Source organism: Musa acuminata, chromosome BXJ3-3 (genome assembly GCF_036884655.1).
Source record: "Musa acuminata AAA Group cultivar baxijiao chromosome BXJ3-3, Cavendish_Baxijiao_AAA, whole genome shotgun sequence".
Classification (NCBI taxonomy): domain Eukaryota; kingdom Viridiplantae; phylum Streptophyta; class Magnoliopsida; order Zingiberales; family Musaceae; genus Musa; species Musa acuminata.
Genome location: NC_088351.1, coordinates 36,806,470 through 36,817,630, shown reverse-complemented (window position 1 = coordinate 36,817,630; position 11,161 = coordinate 36,806,470). Strand labels below are relative to the sequence as shown.

Sequence of the window (11,161 nt, the reverse complement as noted above, 5' to 3'; positions counted from 1 at the left end):
TGTTCTCTGGTCCCGTGTCAAGATATTTTGACATCAACTTCACCTCCATAAGTTGAGTTACCTTAGTCCCATCGTTAATTGCTTCATTGAGATAAGGTGCATGTGTCTTAAAGCTTCTATTAACTATGGCTCCATACAAGAATGAGAGACTTATGAAACGATATGATATTGTTTTTTCCTCTATAAGAGTTTATGTTCTTGACATTTGGTAAAAAAACATAATATTTTCATATTATATTTCATCTTCTATATAAACACTTTTCATGCCACTTAAATACTTCACCAACTTCTATTCAAGTTATTCTGTTTCTCGATTTGTAATGACGATTCTCGAACACACCATGTCATTACTCATCACATCATTTTTATCTTTAAAGATGTATCACTCTTATAATCAAATATATATTTTTTTAGGTTTACCTTGAAGAGACAAAAATATTCGAGTTTAATAAAAAAATAAATAATTTCTCGTAAGTCACACCAATCGTGATAAATAATTTATATATTTGCTATGCATATGCATATTATTTATATAAATAATTTATATGTTTTTGACTTATGAAACGATATGATATAGCGCGAGGGTCCCAGCGGCAGAAGCGTGTGAGAGAGCCGCACGTCGCCCGAGTACTTTCACGGGTAACTCAGTCGTGCTTGATCGACAGTTTACCGTCCAAACATGACACGACCACCCAAACGCACCGAAATCCCCCAACCTGCCCTGCCGCACTTGCGTTTCATCCGAGTCTCGAAACAGGGAAAGACCCATTTTTACTAGTTTATACAGATGGGACCCAATGAGACGAATTCAGTCCTAGCCACTGATCTTCTGCTCGGTGTCTCACTCGGGACTGGTGAGCCTACCTCCTTCCCCCTGGCGATCCGGAACCCAATCATCCCCGACTAAACTACTTAAAAGCCATCGCTGATTCACCGCAGCAAGTCCGACGACCTCGACGCACCCAAAAACCGCGACCAAACCAACCCTCGTTTCGATCACCGCTGAATCCACCACCTTTTGCTCTCCTCCCATCTCGATTTCGCCATTGTTTGGCCTCCCTCCGGAGGAAAGTGATAGCGATAGCGACAGCGAGCGGAACGGATCTTGACGCGAATGGCGTCGTCTTCTCGGCGGCTGATGGCGAGGGCGGGGGGCCGGCCGTGCCCCCGCGTGTTCCTAAGCCGGAAATCGTCCTCCCCCTACGCGCTCGCCCTCCTGATGCTCCTGATGCTCTCCCTCGTCGTCCTCCTCCTGCTCGCCCTCGGCATTTTCTCCCTCCCCGTCAGCTCCGACTCCGGCCCCGAGTCCGAAGCCGACCTCCGCCACCACGCTAGGTCCCTCCGCGACGCGTGAGTCTCATTTCTCTCGCCTTGTCGTTATTGTCGTTTTGTGGATCGGCGGATGAGTTTTGGCTGGTGCAGGGATGGTTTGGGGCAACGAGGGCACCAGTGGACGGAGGTCATCTCGTGGGAACCCCGAGCATTTGTCTACCACAATTTCCTGGTCAGCCTTCATCCTTTCATTCATTCTTGTCTTTGTTTTTTTGTGGAAAGTTTTTAAAACTTTGTCTCGTTTCTTTGATCTCTTGATCTATTTGCGAATTTTAGTTCGATCTATGCGGATCTGTTCCCTACTATGTTTAGGTTTTATGGAAGCGAATTTATCTTTTGGTCTGGACATGAAACATTTGGTTGATTTCCGATGATGTTACTTGTCATAAATGTGATATTGAGTGATATGTTATTATTCACAATCATCTGAAACTAGAAAATTAAAGAAAAATTGTCCATTCAATCTAACAGGTTTGGTTACACCAATAACAGCTATGGCGAGCACACTATATGGGACAACCATTCTTATTCAGCATCAACACCCAATTGAAATCACATTCTTGATGAAATTGCATGTAGAGTTTGAAACTAAGACCAAAATGCAAAAAATCATCATATTATTTTAACTCATGCTGTTCATTCTTCATGAATAGCCTTTCATAAGCTCTCTATGTCGCAAAGTTTTGTTGCTTTTCATAATACTGTCTCCTTGTCTAAATCTAAAGGCTGTAAACTAATTTAATTTGTACCAGATTTTTTTTGTTCCATATCCAATCCAGATGGGATCAAATTTGAGTAAATGGATCAGCTTAGCGAAAATGCACATCCAATCTAGATCAGCATTGGAAATTTGATCTGGTCTGAAAGTAGACAGAGAAGGGGAAAGAAAAGATGTAGAGGGTGAGTGAGCAGAGTGGAAGCTTGATGAGTTCTCTTGGGTCCATTGTCATTATGTCAGGTTAGGAAACTGACAGTGGATTAGAAATCGTCTGCAACAGCATTATATTAGTTCTTTAGTTGAGTTTTTCATGAGGATCACCATTACCATGACCACAAGGTTGAACTCTGCCACTGAGACAGCTACAGAATTCAAGTTTTCATATATTTTTTGAGCTCCTCCTAAGAGATCAGTCTGCTCCCTAGGGTTCTTGGAGATGCGGATCATCTTGTTAATGTGACGAATGAGGCCTTGGACTCCTAAGGAGAGGGAGAGAGAGTCCCCTTTATGTGACCGGGGAAGAAGCAGAAAGATAAGGATAGAAATTGGGATGAAAAGAATGTGGCGAGAGAGGGAAGATTGTGAAGGAGGGCGAGAGTGGGGAAAGAGAGAAGGAAAGGGTAACTATGACCACTTTCCACCTATATGTAGAGTTATATTAAATTGTTTGCTAATGAACTGAATGCTTAAATTCCTACAGTTATATCATGAACTGAATGCTTAAATTGTCTGCTCCCTAGGGTTCTTGGAGATGTGGATCATCTTGTTAATGTGACGAATGAGGCCTTGGACTCCTAAGGAGAGGGAGAGAGAGTCCCCTTTATGTGACTGGGGAAGAAGCAGAAAGATAAGGATAGAAATTGGGATGAAAAGAATGTGGAGAGAGAGGGAAGATTGTGAAGGAGGGCGAGAGTGGGGAAAGAGAGAAGGAAAGGGTAACTATGACCACTTTCCACCTATATGTAGAGTTATATTAAATTGTTTGCTAATGAACTGAATGCTTAAATTCCTACAGTTATATCATGAGCTGAATGCTTAAATTGTCTGCTCCCTAGGGTTCTTGGAGATGCGGATCATCTTGTTAATGTGACGAATGAGGCCTTGGACTCCTAAGGAGAGGGAGAGAGAGTCCCCTTTACGTGACTGGGGAAGAAGCAGAAAGATAAGGATAGAAATTGGGATGAAAAGAATGTGGAGAGAGAGAGAAGATCGTGAACGAGGGCGAGTATGGGGGAAGAGAGAAGGAAAGGGTAACTATGACCACTTTCCACCTATATGCAGAGTTATATTAAATTGTTTGCTAATGAACTGAATGCTTAAATTCCTACAGTTGTATCATGTATTAGATCTGAAGCACCATTTTCAGTAATAACCAATCAGAAGATTTAAATGTTTTGTTACTAATGAAGCCTTCACTATGTAGATTCTATTTCTGTTTATTTAGAACTAACCAGATCTTGTTCAATGTTGAATGACTTTTAGAGCTTCATATCATCTCCTTGAGTTATCTTGTACAATTTTGGGACTTTGTTGTGATGCTGATGGCTGTTCATACTTCATAATATACTTGCATAGCAATCTTCATTTTTTTTGTTTTCAGTCCAAGGAAGAATGTGAGTATCTTATTGAGCTCGCAAAACCTCATATGCAGAAGTCATCAGTTGTTGATAGTACTACTGGTAAGAGTAAAGACAGCAGGTAAGCAATATTCGGTGTTTTTTTTTCCTCGATGTTTTGTTTGCAGTTGGAGAATTTCAACCTTTACAACAGTTGTGGGTGTTCTGCATCTTGATTATTTAGGGTCCGAACAAGCACAGGCATGTTTCTTCCAAGGGGACAAGATAAAATAATCAGGGCTATTGAGAAAAGGATATCAGATTATACCTTTATCCCAGTTGGTATGTTACTGGTTTCCTGAATGTGTTAGAACTTGAATGCTGAAATGTTGTTTGATTTTGTACATGTTCTTCTTTACGATAGATGCACCAAAATTTTTAATTTGTAGATCAAGACAAACGAAAGGAATTGTTCATTTGGGGAACCTCTAATGGATAAGAAAGGGATTAGCTGACTCAAGTTTCTTATGACATTACAACTATATCTGTCAGAATTGAATTATCTTGATGAAATGATGGAAAGAGAATAAATTAGCATATAAAGAAGCAAAAAAGTGGAAGAAAAATGGAAAATTTGAGACCAAGTACTAGTTTAATCGTGATGTTGATTTAATCTCGAATAGATAGTAGATTTTTTAACAGAATTATTTCCTATTTCTCAGGGTCCTGAATAACTACTCTAGATATATAATGTTTGCTTTCGCAAATAGAAGTTTGGATATATTATATAAAGCAGATGGAACTAAGAATGATGATAAATAGTTCAGTTACAGTGATGGCTGTATACGCACAGTGTTAAGATAACTACATATAGCAGCTTGTTTGAATAACTTTTTCTGCACAAACATTATCTTTTTCCTTTTTGTTGGTACAAAGGATGTATTGCTTAATAAGAGCTAATGTTCATGTAAAATTTCTAGCAAATCGGCATGAAGTTTAAGTAGTGTTAGTGTAGATTCTAGTTGTCCGAGTTGGGATAGTGATTCGGATCCAACCAAGGTCCGTTCCAAGTCAATCTCACTCAATGTTCATAGAGTGTCGAACCAAAACTAGGTCAAGGGCATTTTCGACAAATGCCCCTCCAGAAATTAAGTCAGTTCTTGGGTATGGTCCAGTCGAACTGGCCGGTTAATACTTAAAGTGAAGTAGTGTCTGTGAGAACGTACCTGGGGTTTTTTTATAGGTGACTCTAAGGAAGGTTACGTCCGAAATCGTCGACAGTAAGAGGGGAACGTGTAGTGTTTTCGAGCGGAGACTTGGTGTGATGTTCACTGAACTTGACGCTTGCATAGGCTGGCCATGCCAATGACAAGTTGATGTTCACTGAACTTGACGCTTGCATAGGCTGGCCATGTCAACTCGTCAGACCATCAGACCGTTGGCCTGTTGGACCAACGATCCGTCAAGCTATTGGATTGTTGGCCATGTGTCATCATGTGGTGGTGTTGTATCTAACATGTTACTCTTCACCTATCACTAGCCCACTCACTTCTGGGTCGATGGATTGTAGAGTTATCAAGCCAAGAAGTGCTCTGGCCTACACTGTTGACTTTGATGGTGGGTTTATTCATCATCTTTTCGATCATGTGTTGTTGAAATGCACGTTCGGCTCGTAGGAAGTGCGCCGTTGAAATGCGCGTTCAACCCATAGGCTATGCATCGTCGAAGTGCATATTTGGCCCGTAGGCTGTGCATAATCGAAGCCGCCATGACGCCTGCATCATAACTCATTCAATAGCTCCCTATTAATCTTCCTCCCCTCGAGGTGAGCAATGATGTAGTTGATGATCGCCCAAAGGAGCTCGTGTCAGCTTAGACTAAGTAGAAAAACTTTAAGGGTTGGAGGCCACCAATGTAAGCATTAATTAAGACGGATGAGCTTGTGTCAGCTACTAGCTTTACTTTATCATTGAACCACTTGGTGTAGCTTGTTAGAGATTCCTTACCCATCTGTTGTATAGCTAAGAGAGAGATTGTAGGTTTCTTTGGCAATTTATAATAAAGTTGAGCTCGAACTCTTTAACATGTTGCTTGAAGTAGTTCGACTCCTAAGGTAACTTAGAGAACCATTTCCTCATCGCCCCTCCAAGAGTTGTCGGGAAAGCACGTTACATGAGGGAGTCTGTTGACCCTGAACAATGTCATTTGTGAGGTGAATGTAGCTATATGTTCAGTGGGGCTAGAACTTCCTTCATATAGTTCCAAGGTCGACATTTGGAATCCTTGTGGGATTAGCTCCTACATAATACTTTTGAAGAAGGGGGACCTTAGATACAAATCAACTTTAGGCTGTTTCTCTTGCCTGATTTCCATTTTGATATCCTCCGACCATTGGCCTATCTCGAAGAGCTAGACTTGCACATTAGGAGGGAGTTCGACCAATTAAGAGACTAACTCCTTTGATCCCTCTGGCTCTTGGGTTTGATTATCGAATGGCCCGTGAGGGAGGTTTTGAGGAGAGTTATTCCCTTGGGATAAATCAGTTGTGAGAGGGCATGACTCTACCATTAAGCCGGGGGCTAGAGTAGGTGGCAGAATTAGAGTTGGGAAATGGAGGCTGAGTGGAGCTGGGTGTGACCCATGTTGTGCAATTTGGACTAGTTGTGGAAGATAAGGGGCCACAGTCTGTAATACCTCGGTCGGAAATTGAACTTATTGAGTTAGGTTGTGGAAGAATTTTATAGACTATAACACCCCTAATTAGTCTTACATCGGAAGTGAGCAAGACTAAGATTGACTTAAGGGTTTGATCGGTGCACTACTGTCAACCTTTAACATTTTGGCCAGTGGTTTGGGTTGAATAGAGTTGACAAGCCAATTAGCCCATCAGGCTCGAGTCATGATTAATGGTATTAGAGCCGACCTAGTATTGAGGCATCGTGAGAAGCTCGAGTTGAAAAGGGCTACTCGTGGATGGAGTTAGAGAATTCGTCACAACGTGGAGTCACTTGGGTTATGACTGCACCATGCTATGGTTTAATCTAGGTTATGCTGGACCTTGACGAGAACGTCAAGCCCTTGAGTGGAGACAAGACTAAGATTGACTTATAAAGGTTTGATGGGTATACTACTGTCAACTTCAGTCTAAGCATTTTGACCATTGGTTTGAGTTCAACAAAGTTAATAGGCCAATTAGCCCATTAGGTTTAGATCGTGATAGTTTCTGCGGGTGTGGTTATGGTCTAAGCTAATGATGTTGGAAGCTAGGCAAGTGGTGGTGGGTTGGCCATTGAATCTTGGAATAATTGATGAAAGAGTAGAGGATTAGGTAATTGGAAAGTGGGAGGAGTGAGTCCAATTGAGGGCTCGGGCTGAATCTGCCTTGAGAGTATCGAGATTGATGGGTTTGGCAATAGGACGTTCGACCCATTCAGTCCGTTCGGCACGTTTGATCTGTTGGGCTCTTCGAGATTCAGCTTGGATGGTCTTGTGAAGTTTCCTTAAGACATCTTAGCGGTCCTCCTTCAAGCACCAATCTGTTAGTGCAGATTTTGGTTGTCCGAGCTGGGATAATGATTCAGATCCAATTTGGGTCAGTTCCAAGTCAATCTCACTCCACTTCACTATTTGCAAAGGGTCGATCCTACAAAACTAGGTTGGGGGTGTTCCCGACAAATACCCCTCTGACGATCAAGTCAGTTCTTGAGTCGGACTAGTCAACTAATATTGAAGTGAAGTAGTGTTTGTGGGGGCATCCCCAGGGGTCTTTTTCATAGGTGACTTTGAGGACGGTTATGCCTAGAATCACTGACGATAAGAGGGGAACGTTCAGCGTTTTTGGGCAGAGACTTGGTATGATGTTCATCGAACTGACACCCACATAGGCTGGCTGCACCAATCACGAGTTTAGACGACCTGCTGCTCGGCCACATATCACCCTATGATGAGTACATATCTCGTGATCCGATCGCCACCTGTTAGCAATGTGTGATCCCCGTGTTCTTTGGCAGTTGGCTCATTGGACCGTCGGTCCGTCAGAGCGTTGGCCCATTGGATAGTTGGCCTGTTGGACCATTTGATCGTTGGCCACGTGTCGTCACGTGATGGTGTTGTATCCGACATGTCACTCTACAACTATCAAGGAGCATATATCTTGTCACATATGACTTCAAACCTTCAGTTATTAAGTACTTATTTAGATGCTAATCAATTTGTTTTATGCATGACTTTTACTTAACAATCTTTATTCTATACTTACACCTTTATCTTGTTTTGCATTTCATATTTGTCATCATTTTGTTAGCCTTTTTCTTCATATTTTGTATCCTTTATTTGATTTCCTTTTTATAGAAAATGGGGAGGGGCTTCAAGTGCTGCATTATGAAGTTGGACAAAAATACGAACCTCACTTTGACTATTTCCTTGATGAATTTAACACTATGAACGGAGGTCAGCGGATGGCTACTCTTCTAATGTATCTGTATGTATCACCATTATGTACATCGTGGATATCTTTGAGATTGTTTTATGGTTGGTTCAAGTTTCTTAGAAGCGAAATATCATAACATCCTATATTTTGTTGATTTGTTTTGTGAATTGTAGTTCGGATGTTGAAGAAGGTGGCGAGACAATTTTTCCAAATGCAAAAATAAACAGCAGTTCATTACCATTGTACAATGAGTTATCAGAGTGTGGAAAGAAAGGCATTTCTGTTAGACCAAAGATGGGAGATGCACTGCTCTTCTGGAGCATGAAGCCTGATGCCACTCTAGACCCATTAAGTTTACATGGTTAGTTGCTTCCCGTTCCTAGTTAGAAAATTAAATTTAAGATGGAGTTTTAACCCAAGGAAAAAAATAAAGATGTGGGTTGTAAAAGACTAGCATAACCTGTGTTTTGCACTTTTGCTTTGATTGATGTTGCTGTTTCATCATCAAAGTTGCTCCAATTGACTAAAATTTTCTTTGTCGGTTGCAATTTAGTTTTTAATTTGTAAGAATTTCTACCGGTCTTATACTGCTATCCAAATATTGATTGATTCTTGCAGGTGGATGCCCTGTGATCAGGGGAAATAAGTGGTCTTCTACAAAGTGGATGCATGTCCATGAGTATAAAGTTTAATGTAAGGTATCTTCTTGCTTAACGAGCTGTTTACCAAAGTCTTATTAGTTTCATATTTCATCGACATTTCTCCAGGTACAAATTAGATTTAGAGCTAAATTGATTCCTCCAAATGTTTTGAGTATGCTTCCTTCACCAGTGACTGTTTATTATTTGAACTCTGGCAGTTGTCTTTTCTTTCCAAACTTCAGTTCTCTTTGACTTGCTTATTTCCAACTGCAAGGATATTGTGTCTGAAAATAACAAATCTTGAATTGTTACATTATAATATCCACAAAGATGCAGACTTACTTTTACCATTTAGGTCAGATTAAAATGGTATGCCTCGTTTACTGGGTATGCCCTTTTTTTTATCAGATTAAAATAGGAGCATATTACAAAATTGGTTATGGACATAAGATGTGCCAGTAACAAAAAATTCTGACTCTATTCGTGCCTTCGATTCTTGAGACTTCTAGATATTTGATTTCCTTCAGTCGTATGAACACTTTTGTCATACATTTTAGTGCCATCTTATTCCATTTATGAATGGTGCATCAATTCAAAACATGAGAATAATAAGTTGGTGAAAAGGAATCTATTGTTCTGCTCTAGGTGAACTCACGGCTCTTCTTTTAGAGATGTTCAAGTAAGATAATGGATTTTGGTATGACAGTGACTTAGAGTGGAGCAATTAACTTGGGTTTATGCTATGATACTTAGCTTCACATAATATGGTCAAAATAAGCATCTTTGGCTTCATCATGTTATTTGTATCAACTACAATTTCCTAATTCCTGCTTATAGATCTCTAGATTAGATAGTGGCATTTCTCTTCTGTCACAAGGTACAAAGTAGTAGAGAATATTAGTGATTTGTACCATTTAAGATGCAAGGTTGGTTTACTTTACAGAAAATCATATTGTGAGCTTAAATGGTATGGTTTCATGCCATCAAACAAATTGTGTTGACCATGGAATGGTCTGTTCCTAGTTGTGAAGTTAGAGACAACAGAAGTCAATATTTGGGTATTAACTAAAGGATCGGGGCTCTTAAACTAAAAGATCCTTTTTTCTTTCACTAATCTAACTGAAGCGGACCATCTGAAATGGGGCAGTCCACGAACAGGCACATGCCTGGACCAATAAATACTTGTCAGTATGGACCACCAGGTGAAATCAAGTTCCTTGCTTTCAACTTATCACAATCAGTCTCCTCGTTTCAATAGTGCCTTGGACTTTTGGAAGTGCATGCCCTTGGTTTTAACCCCTTTTTAGTCTGAGATAGATCCTAGGGCACCTGACTTTGTGATATATCAAAAGAAGAAACTTGTTAATAAAAGTTAAATAAGTTTATGGTGATACTAGAAAAGCATGCTTTCCTCTAGTGCATTCATATGCCAGGAGTCGCCTTTTTATATGGTTTAAGAAAGGCATGCCTGGCCAAGAGCCAGATAAATATATTCTCCGAAATTTAGTTAATGGTAGCAGTTATGATTAAGTTTCAGACTTTTTAAAAGCTAGATGAAAAGACATTATCATTTTTCTTTCTTGCTTGTAACTATGTGGATGATGCAGTATACAATTGTTATATTTGCACCTGTATGCATATTAATATTTTGTCATTTTATGTCGTATTTTCAGGTGCAGAGTAGCAATTGGGTTGTGTGAATTTCCCATGTATCGTTCTTATAATTTGTCAACTCCTAATGGACCAATTCAACAAAAAACTACTTTTTGGTAGTACTGAAAGTCAGTCATCACCTATGGATCACAGAATAAACAGCTTACTTACGACTTACAATCAACATCCTATCGGGTATTTTTGTTAACTTAGTTGTGATTTTCATAGTTCAGTTGTAAAATGGACATATTTCGCTTGCCCAGAAAACAGTTTACAATTGAGCTATTTACTTCTTTCTAACATATATTTGTGACTGATATTGTTCCGAGTGCCCGTTGCATTGGCTTTGTTAATAACTGTTTAACTTACATCATTCACATTACAGGAACAGATGTAGGTTGGCCATTGTCTTCACATGTAATATAATAGACCTTATGAAAGCATTATAACAGCCTTTGTGATGATTTTAATGGCTTTTGATTATATGCTGAATGACTTATTATCACAAACTACATTGCTGTGTTGTTTGTTCTTCAGCAATTGTTTTTGAACAGCATTGCCTGCTGGAAATGTTGTAGAACAGTTTTGACACTTGGAAGCAGAATGATGTTATCATGGGAACGCGATCGAGCCTAGGCACCTTCTTTACAAAACACTCCATGTTGTATTGAGAAAACGTTTATTACCGTCTCATAACTGATGAAAATATGGTCACAGCCGGCTTGATGTGGCGTGATCATGATTCTGATTTTGATATAATGTGCAGCAGAGTGCTCTATTGAAAGTTCTCAAGAATATCATCTGTTTTACCTATCAAGTTTATTAGATCAAT

General features: G+C 39.9%; 1 protein-coding gene across 4 annotated transcripts; it reads left to right on the top strand.

Annotated features, from left to right (window-relative positions):
* The first annotated feature begins 897 nt into the window (after positions 1–897).
* On the top strand, positions 898–11,161 carry LOC135632299 (probable prolyl 4-hydroxylase 3). Of its 4 annotated transcripts, XR_010494667.1 has the most exons (9): positions 900–1,350; positions 1,423–1,504; positions 3,651–3,748; positions 3,851–3,948; positions 7,957–8,086; positions 8,209–8,396; positions 8,654–8,733; positions 10,350–10,524; positions 10,867–11,161. XR_010494667.1 is itself a non-coding variant. In XM_065140754.1 (8 exons), exons 1-7 carry the CDS (start codon positions 1,115–1,117, stop codon positions 8,725–8,727), a joined length of 855 nt encoding a protein of 284 aa, XP_064996826.1. In that variant the 5' UTR covers positions 898–1,114; the 3' UTR covers positions 8,728–8,733; positions 10,350–10,799. The 4 variants fall into 4 exon arrangements, 3 of the variants coding, with proteins under 3 accessions (XP_064996826.1, XP_064996825.1, XP_064996823.1); XM_065140754.1 differs by lacking the exon at positions 10,867–11,161 and having other exon boundaries at positions 898–1,350; positions 3,702–3,748; positions 10,350–10,799; XM_065140753.1 differs by lacking the exon at positions 10,867–11,161 and having other exon boundaries at positions 898–1,350; positions 8,654–8,728; positions 10,350–10,799.

What these genes read in the sequence shown, in the direction of transcription:
- LOC135632299 (XM_065140753.1), top strand. Translation starts at nt 1,115, where the DNA reads ATGGCGTCGTCTTCTCGGCGGCTGATGGCGAGGGCGGGGGGCCGGCCG. An exon ending in GCTAGGTCCCTCCGCGACGC is followed by an intron (nt 1,351 to 1,422) that starts GTGAGTCTCATT and finishes TGGCTGGTGCAG; the next exon opens with GGATGGTTTGGGGCAACGAG. An exon ending in TTGTCTACCACAATTTCCTG is followed by an intron (nt 1,505 to 3,650) that starts GTCAGCCTTCAT and finishes TTTTGTTTTCAG; the next exon opens with TCCAAGGAAGAATGTGAGTA.